The sequence below is a fragment of the Engraulis encrasicolus genome, unplaced genomic scaffold, assembly GCF_034702125.1.
Source record: "Engraulis encrasicolus isolate BLACKSEA-1 unplaced genomic scaffold, IST_EnEncr_1.0 scaffold_224_np1212, whole genome shotgun sequence".
Lineage (NCBI taxonomy): Eukaryota > Metazoa > Chordata > Actinopteri > Clupeiformes > Engraulidae > Engraulis > Engraulis encrasicolus.
In genome coordinates, this window is record NW_026945508.1 from 54,346 (window position 1) to 72,026 (window position 17,681).

At 42.4% G+C, this 17,681-nt stretch overlaps 1 protein-coding gene across 1 annotated transcript in view; it reads left to right on the forward strand.

The window, feature by feature from the left end:
• si:ch211-11p18.6 (uncharacterized) overlaps positions 1-13,218 on the forward strand; it is a gene marked incomplete at its 3' end in the record, with an annotated part of 61,782 nt that extends 48,564 nt beyond the window's left edge. The window contains exons 47-53 of the mRNA XM_063192756.1: positions 9,920-10,388; positions 10,758-10,837; positions 11,387-11,560; positions 11,939-12,112; positions 12,301-12,474; positions 12,651-12,824; positions 13,045-13,218. Coding sequence (XP_063048826.1) covers positions 9,920-10,388; positions 10,758-10,837; positions 11,387-11,560; positions 11,939-12,112; positions 12,301-12,474; positions 12,651-12,824; positions 13,045-13,218 — 1,419 coding nt within the window. The remainder of the gene's footprint in view (positions 1-9,919; positions 10,389-10,757; positions 10,838-11,386; positions 11,561-11,938; positions 12,113-12,300; positions 12,475-12,650; positions 12,825-13,044) is intronic.
• Positions 13,219-17,681: the final 4,463 nt, after the last annotated feature.

Genomic DNA, 17,681 nt, shown 5'->3' on the forward strand with positions numbered 1-17,681 from the left:
GACTGCCCGCTGTTGAAAGGTCGTAAATCTAATGCCAAGGCAGCTGGGTGTGTTTCTGTTGTGCATCCAGTTGATTTTGGCGTCTCTGATCTAACACCGTTACCTCGTTTGGAAGTTGATTGTGAGCAAGTGATTGAAGATTGCGCATCTGTGGCAGACGAGCAGACGCAATCAGAGTCAGCTGCGTCTGATTTCGCTCCATTCATTAGTGATGGCTGGGTGTCATTGGTTGGAGAGACACAAAAAGTTCCAGTTAAAATCTTAAGAGACACTGGGGCATCTGAGAGTTTCATTTCTGGAGCAGTTTTGCCATTTTCCACAGCATCTGACACTGGGAAGTGTGTTTTGATTAGAGGAATAGGCATGCAGTCATTTTCTGTACCGTTGCACAAAATTCACTTGTGTTCAGGATTTGTGAATGGGGAGGTGACTATTGCTGTGAGACCGTCTCTGCCTATGCAGGATATCCATGTAATTCTGGGGAACAATTTGGGTGGGTGTTTAGTTTCTCCGCCTCCAGTTGTTACACCTGTACCGCTATCTGTAGAGGAGCCAGACGCGTGTTGTCAAGAATTCCCAGAAGTGTTTACTGCTTGCGCTGTGACTAGGGCCATGTCTCGCGCGCAGGCGCAATCGTCGGATGTATCCAAGTCTGCGCCTATTTTTGTTCCTGAGCTGCCTGAACCTCTGTCATGTCAAGATTTAATTGAGGCACAGAAGAATGATCAGAGCTTTGAGAAATATTTTGCCTTAGCTTCTACTTATCCAACGATGGGTTACTTCATTCAGAATGACGCTTTGCTGCATACGTGGTTGCCAGGTGTTGATCCTGAAGTGGCAGGTCAGGTGATTCAAGTGATGGTACCTGACAAATACCGTGAGTTGATTTTGAGAACAGCCCATGGAGCAGAGTCTGGGCATTTTGGAGTTAAGAAAACCTACCGACGTCTTTTGGAACATTTTTACTGGCCACGGATGAAACGCCATGTATCTAGATTTGTCAAAACATGTCACGTTTGCCAGGTTGCGAAACAGAGTACTCCCATTAAGCCTGCACCACTTCAACCTATTCCGTCTGTTGGCACACCATTTGAGCATCTCATTATTGATTGTGTAGGTCCACTACCCCCTTCTAAATCTGGTTGTGTGTACCTCTTTACCATTATGTGCCAAGCCACTCGTTACCCAGCAGCGTATGCCCTGAGAACAATTACCACAAGATCAATATTGAAGTGTTTGTCTCAATTCATTTCTGTCTTTGGCATTCCAAAGGTAATTCAGAGCGACAGAGGCTCTAACTTTACCTCCAGGACATTTGCTGCAGCGTTGAAGTCGATGCAGGTGAAGCACAATTTGAGCAGCGCTTATCACGCACAGAGTCAGGGGGCATTGGAGCGCTGGCATGCCACGTTGAAGTCTCTCTTGCGCGCTTACTGTGTGGAGATGCGGAGAGATTGGGAGGAGGCGTTGCCATGGCTCTTGTTGTCTGCGCGTGGTGTAGTTCAAGAAAGCACTGGCTTTAGTCCTAATGAGCTAGGGCCTCATTTATAAAACTTTGAGGAAGAAATGCGCCAAAAGATGGCGCACGCACGAAACTCAGGATGTGCGTGCGCAAGAAAATATTCAGATTTATAAAGCATGGCGCACGCACGTTCCACGTCGATTTCCCTTTATAAATCCCAACTGACTCTGAAGTTGCGGCAAATGTGCGCACCTGTGGACACACCCATAATTATCTATGAATATTCAGTGAAACGCCCAAAATGAATATAATATCTGTGGACGGCGTGTGGAAAGCAGACGAGATAGCCCATTTACCACATGTGGAGCAAACAGTTTTATTAGATAGGCCTAGAGAACGTTGGGCGAAGTGGAGCGGTTAAGTTTGGGAAGTCGTAGGCCTAGGCTACAAAAATAAAACCTGGAATTGCAGCATGTGTATGGTTATGTTGACAAAAATCACGCTACACCAGAAGTAAAAAAATAAAATAAAATAAGGATGGCATGGACATGAACCTGCCAAGTCATGGACATGTAGGCTAGTATTAATTGAGTTGTGAACAAAGGGAAAATAGCTGCGTCAAGGAAACATCTCACATGGCATGACCCCATGTGAAATTCACCGGTAGAAAATCTATACGCTGTCTCATCGCACCTCATATGCACCGGGTTTAAACATTTTTCAACAATTGCCGTTGGTCACTGTGCGCAGCTGTCTGCTTTCAGCTCAAAGCGACGCCAAACTGTCGATCGACATATCCACAGACAGCATGACATATGGGCATTTTCTAGTCTGTATTTATTAAATGTGCGTATTATAAACGTACATTATCTGTGTATAAGGCCAGCTGGCAAATGCACACCTCTGCTTTGATGACGAATAACCGCATGGAAAAGAAATGACATGCAACAAGAGAAACGAAGCTGTCCATTAGTAGGCCTATGGCACTTGCGCTTGCCTGTATGGCTGAGAAAATCAACCATTAGCCTACAGATGCACTTGGGACTCGAGCAGATGATTCTGCAACTGGCTGAAATGTTGACCCAGATAGCAAGCTGACATTGAATAGATATTGATTTTCCATCTGAATCATCAGAATGGTCGACATTGAAATATTGATGCAAAATAGATGTTGAATCACCATTGTTAAACCGATGTAACCCGACCTAAAATAAAGTTGACAGCAATGATATTGAAACAACATTGATTCATGGTCGTCCTTATTATGATTGATGTATCATTGATATTTGGTAATCACGTATGATCGAAAGGCCATCGATATATAGTTTACCGGGAAAGATTGAAGTTATCGGTCGTTGCTGAACGGGACAAGACAAAGAGTGGCGCACGCTCGGATCCAGGAACAATTACAGGTAAGCAGACTTTCATACTTTTACACAGTAAGTGTCCCCGGTCCGCGATCCATAAACGGCCACAGTTTTCCGAGAGCGCCTGGTGCGGTCACGGCCGATTTCCTCCGATCACCTACGATCGGCAACACAAGCTGAATGAAACAGGCTAGCCGGCTAGCGAGCTTTACTGCAACCATTCTGTGAACTGCAGCTAGCAGTAGCCTACGTGTCCTACTGGTGTCAGTTGCTGGAACACACACTTAAAACGTAATAAACTTAACTTGTGTGTATGTGCTTTAGACCTTCCACGACCACGACGAGAGCTCCAGCTGTGACTTTCCTGGCCCATCACAATCAGAACGACCTAAAAGCCCAGTAGGACCGATGGCCAGAGATGGAGGAGGAGGGAGACAGACGCAGCAGAGGTCGGGGACCTTGATTAGGAAGACTCCAACAGAACGCCCTGCTAACTGTAAGGATACGGTACATTCATCCCACAATACCATATTTCCTGCTGTATTCCTACAGATGTGTAAGTATTGTAATCATGGATGTTATCACAACAGATGTAGGCCTACTCTATATCGCAAAACCAGTAGCCTACACCTGTTGTGATAACACTCATTACAATATTTCAGAAATTGCACGATAGGCTATGGGATTTTCAATATATTTTGAAAAGTTTTATGGACCGATGTGTGTTGTTAGGATTCATTTTAATTAAAACTATATTTTGTGTGTTTCAGATGCCCTCGCTCAACAGCCTGGTGGGAATCGGATGGATGATCTTGTTTTTACACAAGCTGTGCAGAAATGGCTGCGCTATGCGCCGGACAGAGCTGGAGGTGCCATGGTCGCGGTGACAGTAATTAAAATAATTCAAATAAACATATTTCTTAATAAACATCTTGTGTTTCATATTTATTATTTTATATTATTAAAATGTGGATCCTGGCTGTAGATAAAGAAGGATATACAGTGCCTTCAAAAAGTCTACACACCCCTCCTCAAATGTCAGGTTTTTGTGATGTAAAAAAATGACAGAAAAACAAATAAATTCACAGCTTTTTCCACCTTCAATCTAAACTATTAACCTGTACAATGCAATTGAGAAACAAGCATAAAGCTTTAAAGGGAAACAATAGAAAATAAAAAACTTCAATTAACATGGTTGCATAAATATACACACCCTTAAATTAATACTTAGTTGCAGCACCTTTGGGCTTCTCTGGACTATTCCAAAACCTCAATCTTATTCTAGTGAAGCCATGCTTTTGTAGACTTAGGTGTGTGCTTGTAGAAATTGTTGTTCTGAAAGATTAGTTCCTCTGCATCTTCACCTTTCTACCAGGGGGCCGGAGGTTCTGTGCCACTACCACGGCCCCTGTGGAAATGTTCATAATTCCCTCCTCCCTAATGAGGGCCCCAGTTACAGCTGAAGAAAAATAGCACAAAAGAACAATGCTGCCACCACCATACTTCATGTTAGGTATGGTGTTATTGCGGTGATGTTTTGCGCCAAACATACCCTTTTGAATTATGACCAAAAAGTTCAATCTTGGTGAGGTAAATTTAGCAAAAAATACTTCTGTAATCTCCCAAATGCATGTGGGAAGATGTGTTATGGTCAGGTGAAACCGAGGTTGAACATTTTAGACATAATTCCAAAAGGTCTTTTTGGCACAAAACATCACCGCAATAACACCATACCTAACGTAAAGTATGGTGGTGGCAGCATTGTTCTTTTGTGCTGTTTTTCTTTAGCTGTAACTGGGGCCTTCATCAGGGAGGAGGGAATTATGAACATTTCCACAGGGGCCGTGGTAGTGGCACAAAATCTTCGGGCCCCCTGGTAGAAAGGTGAATATGCAGAGGAACTAATCTTTCAGAACGACAATTTCTCTAAGCACACGCCTTAATCTACAAAAGAATGGCTTCACCAGAATAATATTGAGGTTTTGGAATGGCCCAGACAAGCCAAAGGTGCTGCAACTAAGTATTAATTTAAGGGTGTATACATTTATGCAACCATGTTAATTGAAGTTTTTTATTTTCTATTGTTTCCATTTAAAGCTTTATGCTTGTTTCTCCTTTGCATTGTATAGGTTAATAGTTTAGATTGAAGGTGGAACAATCTGTGAATTTATTTGTCTTTCTGTCAGTTTTTCACATCACAAAAACCTGACATTTCAGGAGGGGTGTGTAGACTTTTTGAAGGCACTGTATGAGCCAGATCATTCTGGTAGCCTTTCTATTGAAATAACATTGAAAGCTCATTGATTTTTAGTTACGTCGAAATTTCAATGTTGTTTCAATATAGGCACGTATCGAAATACAGTTGAAGTTGCGCGGATCCATAGTTACAAAATCAACATAGTTTCAATGTTAGTCGAGGGTGCAAACTGATGCTAAATCAACATCGACATCTGATGTTGTTTCAATGGTTTAGCGTCGGCAATGGAATGCTGATTCTACATCGATTCAATGTAAGCTTGCTATCTGGGGACGTAATTCCTTGCAGACTCGGAACACTTTATAGCCTACCGATACGATTATAGCCCGATACTGGAAAGGTCCGTGGTTATTGTTAATAAAATAAATGTAACGTAGGCCTATCCTAAACGTACAATTTGAAGCGTCTATTACATGCATGTGGCTATGGATAGGCCAGGTAGGCCTACTTAGGCCTATTATTTTCCACCACTACCAAACAACAAACAACCGCGTTTTCGTTGCGAACTGGATTAACTAATGTTAAAGTGGCTATCGTGACACGTGACCTTTGATTTTTTTTCTTCAACCAATTTCGGGTCGTTCTTCCAGCTACCTCCCGAGGTCGCGCTTTCCGCGTTTGGTCTTTTGTTTAGTGCCTACGCATGGGTCAAACTTTGCGTGGAGCTGCGCATGTTTACCGCCAAGTTCTTTTTCTATAAATACCAAACCTTGCGGTGAACTTGGCGTGCGCAGTCTTTTGTGCGTACGCACCCGTTATAAATGAGGCCCCTAGTCTTTGGCCACAAAGTCCGAACCTCACTGTCTGTTTTAAATGCCGATCTGGATCTGCAGAACACTCCCGCCAGTTTCACTGAGTACGTAGATGGTTTTCGTCGTAGGCTGTTGCTTGCATGGAAAGAGGCGACCGAGCATTTGACTAAAGCTCAGGTGAAAATGAAGCTGCGTTATGACCGTAAAGCGAAGATCAGAGTTTTCAATCCGGGTGATCAAGTTTTAGCTTTGCTGCCCATTCCGGGGTCACCATTTACAGCAAAATACTCTGGTCCATTTACTGTTATGAGCCAAGTGTCAGATCTCAATTATTTACTGTCGACTCCTGATCGTAAACGGTCACAGCAACTGTGTCATGTGAATTTACAGGTTTCAGGTTGATTTATTTAAGAAAGGGACAGCATATATTGCCAGCATTTAAACAAAAATGCTAAATATACAAGATTGTAGCCAAGAGGCTAATTTCCGTCTTTTGTCCCTTGACAGGTTTGATGTTCCCTAAAAAAACAAAGTTAAAACAAAACAAAAAATACACAGTTATTGCACACAGTTGTAAAAAAAAGAGTAAAAAATACACACATTTAAAATATATAATACAAAATACAATTACAAAATACAATACCCAAATAAGTTAAACAGCTGCCAGTACTAACTATTTAAGATTATGTTGACATGATTGATTATCCAGTAGCCATAATTTCAACTGTTTACTAAAGGAGTTTAATGTTGGCAGTTCTCTAATTTTACTGGGAATTGTGTTCCAGGTGTGACACGCTCTGCAAGAGAAAACAGCCTGACTAAAAGCGCTCTTTCTAAATGGGACAGAGCAATCACCCCTGGAACTGGCTCTGGTAGCCCTGTTTATGCTTTTTATGATAAATGTCTGTAGAGGAGGAGGGGCCAGGCCATGGAAGATTTTGTAGATTAAAACTAAGTCATTATATTTAACATAGTTATCCCAGTCCAATAATCTATGTTTTTTTTAAAAAAATATGACAATGATGATATATTCTAGGCTTTCTGTCTAGAATGTTTAGTGCTTGTTTGTATAGTGTTGTAATGGCTTTTAGTGTTGTGACATTAGCTGATGCCCAACTGGTTAAGCAGTAAGACATGTGTGACATGATCATTGCGTTAAAATACAATGTTGCTGACTCAAGGGTTAAAGTGTTCCTAATGTGCCTAAAATTAGATAAATTAAATTTTATTTTCCCTTTAGTTTTTTTTTTTATAAGTTGCTTAAAATCAAGCTGTGAATCTATAACTACGCCAAGGTATTTAAATTCTTGAACAACATGTAGCTTCTCTCCCTGCACCATGATGCTGGGATCAAGCTCAGTGGTACCTCTTTTTGTGAAGTACATGCAGACAGTCTTGGACACATTAAGATGAAGGTGTGAGTTCTGTAGCCATGTACACACATCGTTCATGACTGGTGTTACCTGTTGTGCAGCTAGACGTTTATTTTTTGCATGGGTATATAACACTGCGTCATCTGCATATGACTGGCAGGTTACTGATGCAGGACAACAACCTGACAGGTCATTAATATAGAGGCTGAACAACAGTGGACCTAGTATGGACCCTTGTGGAACTCCAAGAGTGTTTAAACAGGTGTTTGATGTAGTATGTTGCACTCTAACACATTGTGTCCGTGATGTTAGGTATGACTCCATCCATTTCAATGAGTCTACAGAAAAGTTGAAGTGAGTAAGCTTTTGTAACATTATCTGATGGTTGACTGTGTCAAAGGCTTTTCTAAAATCAAGGAAAACAGCTCCAACAACACCTCCAGCATCAAGTTTAGATTTTACGTTTTCCAAGAAGAAACAGACAGCTGTCTCGGTCGAGTGATGTTTTCTAAAACCAAACTGCATGCTATTCAGCATAAGATTATTATTTAGGTATTGAATGAGTTGTTCTGCCACTAGTTTTTCAGTAATTTTGGATATGGCAGGAAGAATACTAATAGGTCTATAATTAGTTGCTAATGTTGGGTCACCAGATTTGAGGGTAGGAGTAACTACAGCAGTCTTCCAACTATCGGGGAAGACCTGCTGAGTTATGGAGTCATTAACAATGGTTGTGAGTGGTGAAAGGAGAGGTTGCTTGTAAGTTTTAATAAATAATGTGTCCATGCCATAGGCATCTTTAGCTCTAGAACTTTTTAGCCCACAGATGACCTTGTCAACCTGTGCCTGAGACACTATGTGTATGTTAAAAACAGGTGTTGTGGTGCTACTGATGAGCATCTGGCTTAGCTGACAAGCTTCAGGGCCAGTGCTCTGTGTTAGCTGTGTCACAGAATCAATAAAATATGTGTTTAATGCTGTTGCAATATCTTTTGGGTCCTGGACCATAGTGTTGTCTATGAGCAGTTCTTTAATTTCTCTGTGTGTGTTACTATTGTTTGTCATTTTTTTAATGTTTGTCCAGATTTCTTTGGCATTTCCCCTAGCATTACTGATAACATTAATGTAAAATGCTGCTTTAGCAGTTCTGAGAGCCTTCACCACCTTATTTCTCTATGACACAAAAGTATGTCTGTCATGCACAGTTTTTGTTTTTAAAGATGTCTTGAGAGCATGGTCCCTCTGTTTCATCAGTGTCCAAATTTTTTTCGTCAAGCCATGGTAGGTGGTTCTTTTTGTGGGTTTTCTGTTTAACCTTTCTCATAAATGTTGTCATCGTGTCCTTGATCACCCTCATAAACTTTTCACAATTTTTGTTTGCGTCACTATTAGCCAGATGATCACACCAGTTTTATTTGATTTAAGGCTTGTTTTAGGTGTTCAGTCTCACTTTTGGGTATTCTTACCTGCCCATTTGTTTGGGTAGGTGGGCACAACAGTCTGTTTTTAGAGAGCTTTCTTGAGAACAAAATCAGGTTGTGGTCTGACAAACCTGTAAGTAGACTGTATGTTTTCTGGATCCTGTCACATTTATTACTAAAAACTAGGTCTATACATGTTTGTGTTGTATTAGTTATTCTAGTCGGATATGTTATCATCTGTGACAGATCAAATTTTGCTGCAAGAGTTTTCAGAGGCCTTCGTTTCACTTTGTCAAACCAGTTTATATTTAGGTCCCCAAGTAGGATTGTTTCTTGTCGTATTGGGCGGGCACCCTGTGTGTCAATGTCATGTTCAATTAGTGTGGTACAGGTTGGAGTGTCGGAAAACAAAGGCAAAAACTCAAAAATCAAATCCGACAACTGTTTACGCTGTACCCCACTTAAATGACCCAGGAGACTGTCTAGCTCTTACCATTCTGCAGGTTCCGAAAAGGCGGGTGGGATTGCTGCGAGTCCAGTGGGTCTAGTCGTTGGGGTTGGGGAGCCGCTCAACTGGCCGGAGGTGGCAGCTTCGGATGAAGTGCGCGCACCTGACGATTCAGTTTTACACGGGCGCTTGGATAATACTCAGCAGTTGAAGGAGCTAGATAGTCTCCTGGGTCATTTAAGTGGGGTACAGCGTAAACAGTTGTCGGATTTGATTTTTGAGTTTTTGCCTTTGTTTTCCGACACTCCAACCTGTACCACACTAATTGAACATGACATTGACACACAGGGTGCCCGCCCAATACGACAAAGATTTTATCGAGTCGCTCCAGATAAGCAGAAGAGTATGGAGGACAGTGTACAGTATCTGCTTGATCATGGTCTCGCCAAGCCATCTTACTCCAGTTGGGCATCGCCATGTCTACTGGTGAAAAAGTCAGATAACACCTATAGATTCTGTACGGATTATAGGAAAGTAAATGCTGTGACAAGACCAGATTCTTTTCCATTGCCACGTATCGAGGACTGTGTGGATCAGGTTGGGAGTGCTTGTTACGTCAGCAAATTTGATTTATTGAAAGGTTACTATCAAGTGCCTTTGACGCAGAGAGCGCAGGAGATATCTGCGTTCATTACCTCTTCCGGGTTGTACTCGTATACTCGAATGAGCTTCGGTTTGCGGAATGCCCCTGCAACCTTCCAACGGCTCATGAATAGGGTCGTTGGGGGGCTGCAGGGGTGCGCGGTTTATTTGGACGACGCCGTTTGTCATTCGGACAGTTGGGACGAACATCTGGCTCGCATTCGAGCGCTTTTCCAGAGGTTGGTGGCAGCAAACCTCACAGTAAATTTAGCGAAATGCGAGTTTGCGCGTGCCACCGTCGTCTATTTGGGTAAAGTAGTCGGCCAGGGGATGGTGCGGCCCGTTAATGCAAAGGTGGCAGCTATTGATGATTTCCCTGCGCCGGCGACGAAGAAAGAGCTTATGCGCTTTTTGGGCATGATCGGGTACTACCGCAATTTTTGCTGCAATTTTTCAACTGTTGTATCACCTCTGACCAATTTGTTGAAGGGTGGCGCCAAATTCATTTGGTCGGAGGAGTGTCAGCAGGCTTTCCAGAATGCAAAGCTTTTGTTAACGTCAGCTCCGGTCCTGGCTGCACCCAAACTGGATCAGCCTTTCCAGCTGCAGGTGGATGCAAGCCAGGTGGGAGCAGGTGCGGTCCTCCTGCAGGCTGATGAAGATGGGGTAGCTAGGCCGGTTTGCTATTTTTCAAAAAAGTTTAACAAATATCAATTTAATTACTCTGTGATCGAAAAGGAAGCTTTAGCATTAATTTGGGCACTGCAACACTTCGAAGTTTATGTGGGAGGGGGCCTCCATCCAATTGTGGTCTACTCTGACCACAACCCCCTCACATTTCTCCAGTCCTTTAAAGGATCCACCAACCAGCGGCTGCTGCGTTGGGCATTGTTTTTGCAGCCTTTCCACCTGCTCATCCGCCACATCCGGGGGGTGGAAAATGTGATGGCCGATGCGCTCTCTCGGGCTCTGGACCAGGAGGTCTAGGCATCTTCCCTCATTTCTGACCTCGACCTTTTTCTGTTTTCCTTAAAGGTGGCTGTCCTTGGTACCGGGATTTGCTGGTTTGCAGAGAGGGGTTCGGGGGAAGGGTGGTGGGGATGGTTCTGGATCAGGTTGGTCAGGGGCATCGGGGGAATTTTGGATTGTGTGGGCTGCGGTGGCTGCTGTCATTTTCATGTGTTTTGTTTTTGTTTTCTATTTTTGTTGATGGTGCTTCAGAGACCCATTAGCATGGGCCTCTGTTTTTAAGGGGGGGGATGTCATGCCCAGCTCTGCCGGTTAGTGATTGGGGCACTTCATTCCGCCAACCTGCAGGTGGAGATGTGCGTAACAGGAGCTGAACATCTCTTGAGGGCTGCTGATTGGGTGGCCTATAAAAGGCCTCCCATCAGTATTCTCTCTTTCTCTCTCTCTCATCCCACAGGCACATTCGTGGCGACCGTATGGTCAGGCCTACGACAGCCGGGATTTGCACCACACTTGCACCCTTTTGGACAACACTCATTTACTGATACACTCTTTGGTTAATTCACATTACTGATGACTGATACACTTTGTAAAATAAAGAACCTTTTGTGTAAAATGTACGAATCGGTGTGGTCTCCCTTAATGTTACTGCCACTAACGAGCCAGTGGTTGTGACAACCTTTTCATCTCCCCAGCCTGTCAGAATGTCGTGTAACAGGAGAAGGATATGCTGATCTGGCCTCAGCTCTCAAGTCAAACCCTTCACACCTGGAAGAGCTGGACCTGAGAGGAAATGACCCTGGACATTCTGGAGTGAAATTACTCACTGAGTTACTAGAGGATCCTGCGTATGAACTCCAGAGATTGAGGCAAGAATTGTTTGACATGACTCTTAGTGATTACTAAATAAATTGCAAATCAGTTAGGTTTTATTTAATTTAAAATCAGATTTCAATGCGTTATTTCGGACGTAATGAGTTAATAATTCTACGGTCATAGAAAAACAAGATTGTTGATATACAGTATGTGGTTTTGATTCCATGCGGAGTGGTATTAAACTGCAGCTACAAGTTCTTTGCCAATGGCACCATGCTGATATTGAACCCACAAGTCTGTTATACAGAGTTATCAGACATGCAAATGTTGCAGAGCTCAATTCAAGTGAATGGAGCACTGTATGTCGTAAAGATATACATATCTATCATTATTCTCTTCTTTTAATATCTTTTCTTTTCTACATTTTATAGGCTGTTGGCTAGTGATGCAGCAGATGAAGCCCTTGTGTATCTGACTTCAGTTCTGGGTGGAAACCCCTTACACCTGACAGAATTGGACCTGAGAGGGAAGATAGCAGGAGACTCAGGATTGACGCAGTTCTGTGCTCTACTGGAAGATTGTCACTGCAGACTTAAGACAATCAAGTTAGTCGTCAAATGTATTAAATACATACATGTGTTACAAGACTTGTTGTATTAGTTTATTTATGATGTACTGTGAGATTCCAAATGATGGCCCATTACATTGTGCTCTGCTCTCTGAAATTAAAGTGATACTATGGGATGTTTGAGATGGGTCTCAGGAAATATGTATTTTTTCCCCATCTCCCCAGCTTGTCAGGCTGTGGTGTAACAGGAGAAGGATATGCTGCTCTGGCTTCAGCTCTCAAATCAAACCCTTCACACCTGGAGGAGCTGGACCTGAGAGGAAACGACCCTGGACACTCTGAAGTGAAATTACTCACTGATTTACTAGAGGATCCTGCCTATAAACTACAGAGATTGAGGCAAGAGAATTATTCTGAATTTAACATTGATTAAGTAACATAAGAAGGGTTTATTGAAATTGTATTAAAAAAACGCCATTCATTTCATCATTCTAATTCCAAGACATATTATGAAGATCAATAAATGTGCTTCATAACCAAAAGACAATGTTTATCTTTTTTTACTTTCCTTCCAGGCTGTTGAGTAGTGATGCACCAGATGCAGCCCTTGTGTATCTGACTTCAGTTCTGGGTGGAAACCCCTTAACCCTGACAGAGCTGGACCTGAGAGGGAAGATACCAGGAGACTCAGGAGTGAAACAGTTCTGTCCTCTACTGGAGGATTCACTATGCAAATTAAAAAGAGTGAAGTTAGTGGTCTATTTTTTTTACACCACTGGGTTTGATTTTTGTGGGTTTATTATTTGTGATTTCAATACACTTAACTACATTAAGACTGTTGTGGTAATTTCTTCTATCAGATCATTAAATATGACATTGGCCAATTTCCTTCAGTCCTGCCTCTGACATTTAGCAAAAGAAGTATAATAATGAACAACATCTAGCAAAACACCTTTTTCATCTCCCCAGCTTGTCAGGCTGTGGTGTAACAGGAGAAGGATATGCTGCTCTGGCTGCAGCTCTCAAATCAAACCCTTCACACCTGGAGGAGCTGGACCTGAGAGGAAACGACCCTGGACACCCTGAAGTGAAATTACTGACTGATTTACTACAGGATCCTGCCTATAAACTACAGAGATTGAGGCAAGAATATTCTTCTGAACTTAACATTGATTAAGTAACATAGGAAGGGTTTATTAAAATGGTAGGCTATTTTCCCACTTTGTTGGGAAGCAAACAATCATTAGCAAACCAAGGGAGGCCATTTGGGAAATGCTGTTTGGGAAATACTAATGGGGCACCTAAATCATGCCAGAGAGGGTCTATGAGTATTACGAGAGACAAAACTTCAGACTTTTCCCGGGTTTTCCACTAAGTGGCGTCAACCAAGGAGTGCAGAGGAGCGCAGAGGCTGCGTTTGGATTGATCAACCGGGTGCATTGCTGTGATCACGACGGCCGTTTTCCTGTCTATTTGAGCTACCTGTCGAGATGTGATCCTTTTCGCTACTGAGCATGCGCACGCATGCGCACACCCTCGTGGCGGTTTTTGCGGGTGATTGCCCATCGAATTGTGTTTCCGCAGTTTACAAACTCGAGATGGCAGGAAGGATCATGCATCTGGCATTTATATGATGTCGTATTTCATTCAGTGTGTCCGGGCTCAACCCAACTGGTAGATGGCCATATTTCTGTGTTCAGTAGAATAAATATCCTGAAAGGAGAGAAGTCGTCAGCCTCCTTCCTACGCATCGCACAGCAGCATTCTGCTGATCAAAACTCATTAAGCAGCATATTGAAATTGGCAGTAGACTACTGGTTCGGAAATTGCATAGACTCTCGTATGGGTTAAGTAGCCTAAGGCTGGTTTGGTACAATAATAAGAAATGCACTGGTGGGGATGTTTTGAAAATATGATTCCCATAAATTGACAGACATCTGCCAAAACAAAGCCACAATACGCTATCTGGGAATCTCTAAACCGCGCTTGTTTATCCCCATAGCACATCATTTCATATGGCAATGTTGCCTTGCGAGACAGGCCCACGTCGCATTGAAACCAAACCAACAGCAAATGGCTGCATTACAGTTTTTCTCGATTGGTTTGGCTAATTTCTTGAAACCGAGATGACATTTCTATAAATTTTGGGTCATTTGGCTAAACATTCTTACACTTCTGCACAACAGTTCAGATAACTAGCAAAATGTCATATACCTCCCAAAACAGCTCATTCTTGCATCAGCACTAAACCTTCTCCCACATAAATAGTCAGTACCATAAAAATGGCATATATCCTTCTCAATTGGTTTTGCATTCATTTAGTCATTCTGTCAAAATAAACTGGATGGTTCAGCATATCGCCATGGATCCTCATCACTTGCTCATATCACTCCAAAAACAGTTAACCCGTGTGTCGAAACTAAATTCCTTCCACAGAATGCGTTTGAAAAAATGTCAAGAAATTAGCCAAATAACAGAGGAAACTGTAGAATGCACAGTTGTAAAATTATTTTCTACAAACTAGTAAAGTTACAATACCATCTGGCCTGTTGAACACTGTCATGAATTTACTGTTTACAGTAAAGAAATTCTTAAAATATTATGTCCTTGACTGTTTTGACAATTGTGTAGACTACTTTGCATATGATGACTCACACTATGAAATCATGCTGACATGTTTTGGAGAGGGTAACCATTAGACTGAGAATTGTCTAATTCGTTTAGATAAGACAGGTCAATTTATTTGGAAAATGTGCTAAATGTATGCTCAATGTGTCAACTGTAGGGTACTTGTATATAGCCATGTGCTGAGATGTACTAACCATTTGGAACATGTACAAAGCATTTGAAATTTGATGAAAGCAATGAAAAATGCCATTCTGTTGTGGGAAATTGAAATTTGGTTTAGAGATTTGTCCGTGTTGTTTTGAGAATGACATCTCAGTTTCAAGAAATGAGCCAAACCAATAGAGAACAAGTCCGACAGGCGGACAACAGATGCGTCCGTCTATGCCCGTTCTGAACCTTTTTTGCCCAAACGCCCCCTTGGCCTCCTCATAACCTGTCAAGGCAATTTATCAATAAGCCTACCATGTACTGTATAAGCCTGGATTTGAAAAAGTACCATAGGATTTCAACAGTGTTGGGCAATTTACTGAAAAACTGTAATGCATTGCTGATTACATGTTACTGTCTTTTCAAAATAATCCCTTACACTACATTTAGCAATGTGGGGACCTAAGGCGTATTTAGCTTAGGGGGGCCATCGGTCCATCCCATATCACATTTTTTTTAACATAAAATCTCTATTTTTGTTAGGCTATTTTTTTTTTTAAATCACTTTTTTTTTTTTTTTTTTTTTTTTTAATTACAAACATAAAAAAACAGGCAAACATTACAACCCTTTCTGGACAGATTTCAATGAATAGGCTATTTGCAATTTTGCATAGGCCTACATTAAATAAACTAAAATGTGAAATTCTCTTTTCACTTTAATATGAGAGCAGTGATGTCCCCCCCTCACTGAAGTGTTATTTCATGTGTGAGCATGATGCTGTCACCTATTTGAAGTGACGTTGATGTTGGATTTCATGGAATACTTTTAAATGCCGCTTTGGGAAGAAAACAGAGTAGGCGACAGGTGAACTGTATTTCTGTCAAAACAGTGGTTTGCAGGCGTTTGCGTTTTCACGTGGATATTGTCTTCGTGGACCGTAACAGACAAACCGTAAGTTCCATAAACTAATCAATGAGACATTGGCTACGTGTACATGATGTTTTTAAGTCCGATTTAATAAATGCGATTTAAATAGATCGGATTAAGAGTTATTTTGCGATGTGTATACATGGCACTTTCACTTAAATGCGATTAAACGTCTGGGGAAAATAAAGCATTGCGATTGGACTGAGGACGCACGTGCTGAGCGAGCCAAATAAGGCACGGGGGCGTGGTTCAATGCCACCGAGATGCAGGTCATCTTCCCCACGAAAATCGTTGCCTCAGGCGGACTGAAATCACAACATTTCCCCCTTTCTCCCTGGATCATTTACAATGCTACATTAGCTACCCTGTTAGCATAGAAAAACGAGTGGTCAAATGGTAATGTGGAGTAACTTTGTTGTGCTTCATTACTTCGTGGGGCACTTTTACATCAATATATGGAAGCCACAACATTTATAGTCGCTTAGGGACTTTAAATTAAGCAAAACTTTCATGTGAAAATCAACAGGAAGTGCCGCCATGTTTTTCTCACTGGCAAAGAGCACGGTTGGTTTGCACGCATGAGCTCCAGGCCAAAACTGAGCGACTGCCACCTTGTGGACACAAGAGGGAATCACAGGAGGGAATCACAATTCAGAAACGCATCACGGGAGGGAAACACATCACGGGAGGGCGGACGGACGGACGGAGGGACGGACGGACGGACGGACACCAAAGCCTCTTATAGAGATGCGTGGGACGCATCTAAAAACTGTAAACAACCCGTAGGCAGGCCCTGATCCTTTTTCCAGTCCGACTCCTGTATTTGCGCGAACTCAGCTCAGTCTCTTTCATATGCACGTTTCTTAACTTGCTCAAACGAGAGGCTCAAGTTTTTTTAGTGGTCAGCAGCCGCACGTTCTTATTAAACTCCGCACGAGCGATTGCACTCCCCTGTCCGTGAAATAAATGAAGTGGACCATGGCCGATTGAAACGTCTTCCACGGAAAATCAAGGTAGCTCATGTAGATGAGGCAGCGCGAATCAATAGAACACCACTATCTAGTAAGGCTACCGGTCGCTCATCTCGACAAGGCAGCTCATCTTGACAGCACACCGTAAAGGAATCTCGATAGCAAGATGCTAACGGAGTCTGACTCATAAATGCCAAACCTGTAAGGAATCAGAAGAACATAACTCCCAGGTTATTGTACATTTCATTTAAATCCACATTGGTTTCTCAGAACTCACAGTAATATTGTCAGGTTTCAGCCGACAACGAGCACAATTGTCAGTTATTAGCACCAGCCTTATGGGCTGTTCAGTCTCGACAGCGCTCCCTAGGTGAACTACAGGCATGGGTTGGATGGCGAGTTTGGACACTTTATGTAAATCAACTGTGGTCACGCCCTCTACTTCCTGGTTCATGGGGCAATAAGTTGCAAAAAATTGAATTGAAGTGAACGAGGCGAGTCGTGGTGGAGTTGTGGTGCATAGGTGGAGGTCCAAGGTTGGGATTGGTGTCGAAAAATCACTCATTTTAAGCCCAGTAATTATTTTTTGACTTTCCATGCCCCATGAACCAGGAAGTAGAGGGCGTGACTTAGGTGCCCCATTGTTATGCTCTTGGTCAGTCCAAGTCTCAAAGAGATTTGAAAGTCGATGATAATCAGGCTAATGAAGATCTATTAACATGCTTCATAACCAAAAGTCAAAAGTCAGTGTCTCTCTTTTTTCATTTCCTTCCAGGCTGTTGAGTAGTGATGCAGCAGATAAAAGTCTTGTGTATCTGACTTCAGTTCTGGGTGGAAACCCCTTAACCCTGACAGAGCTGGACCTGAGAGGGAAGACACCAGGAGACTCAGGAGTGAAGCAGTTCTGTCCTCTACTGGAAGATTCACAATGC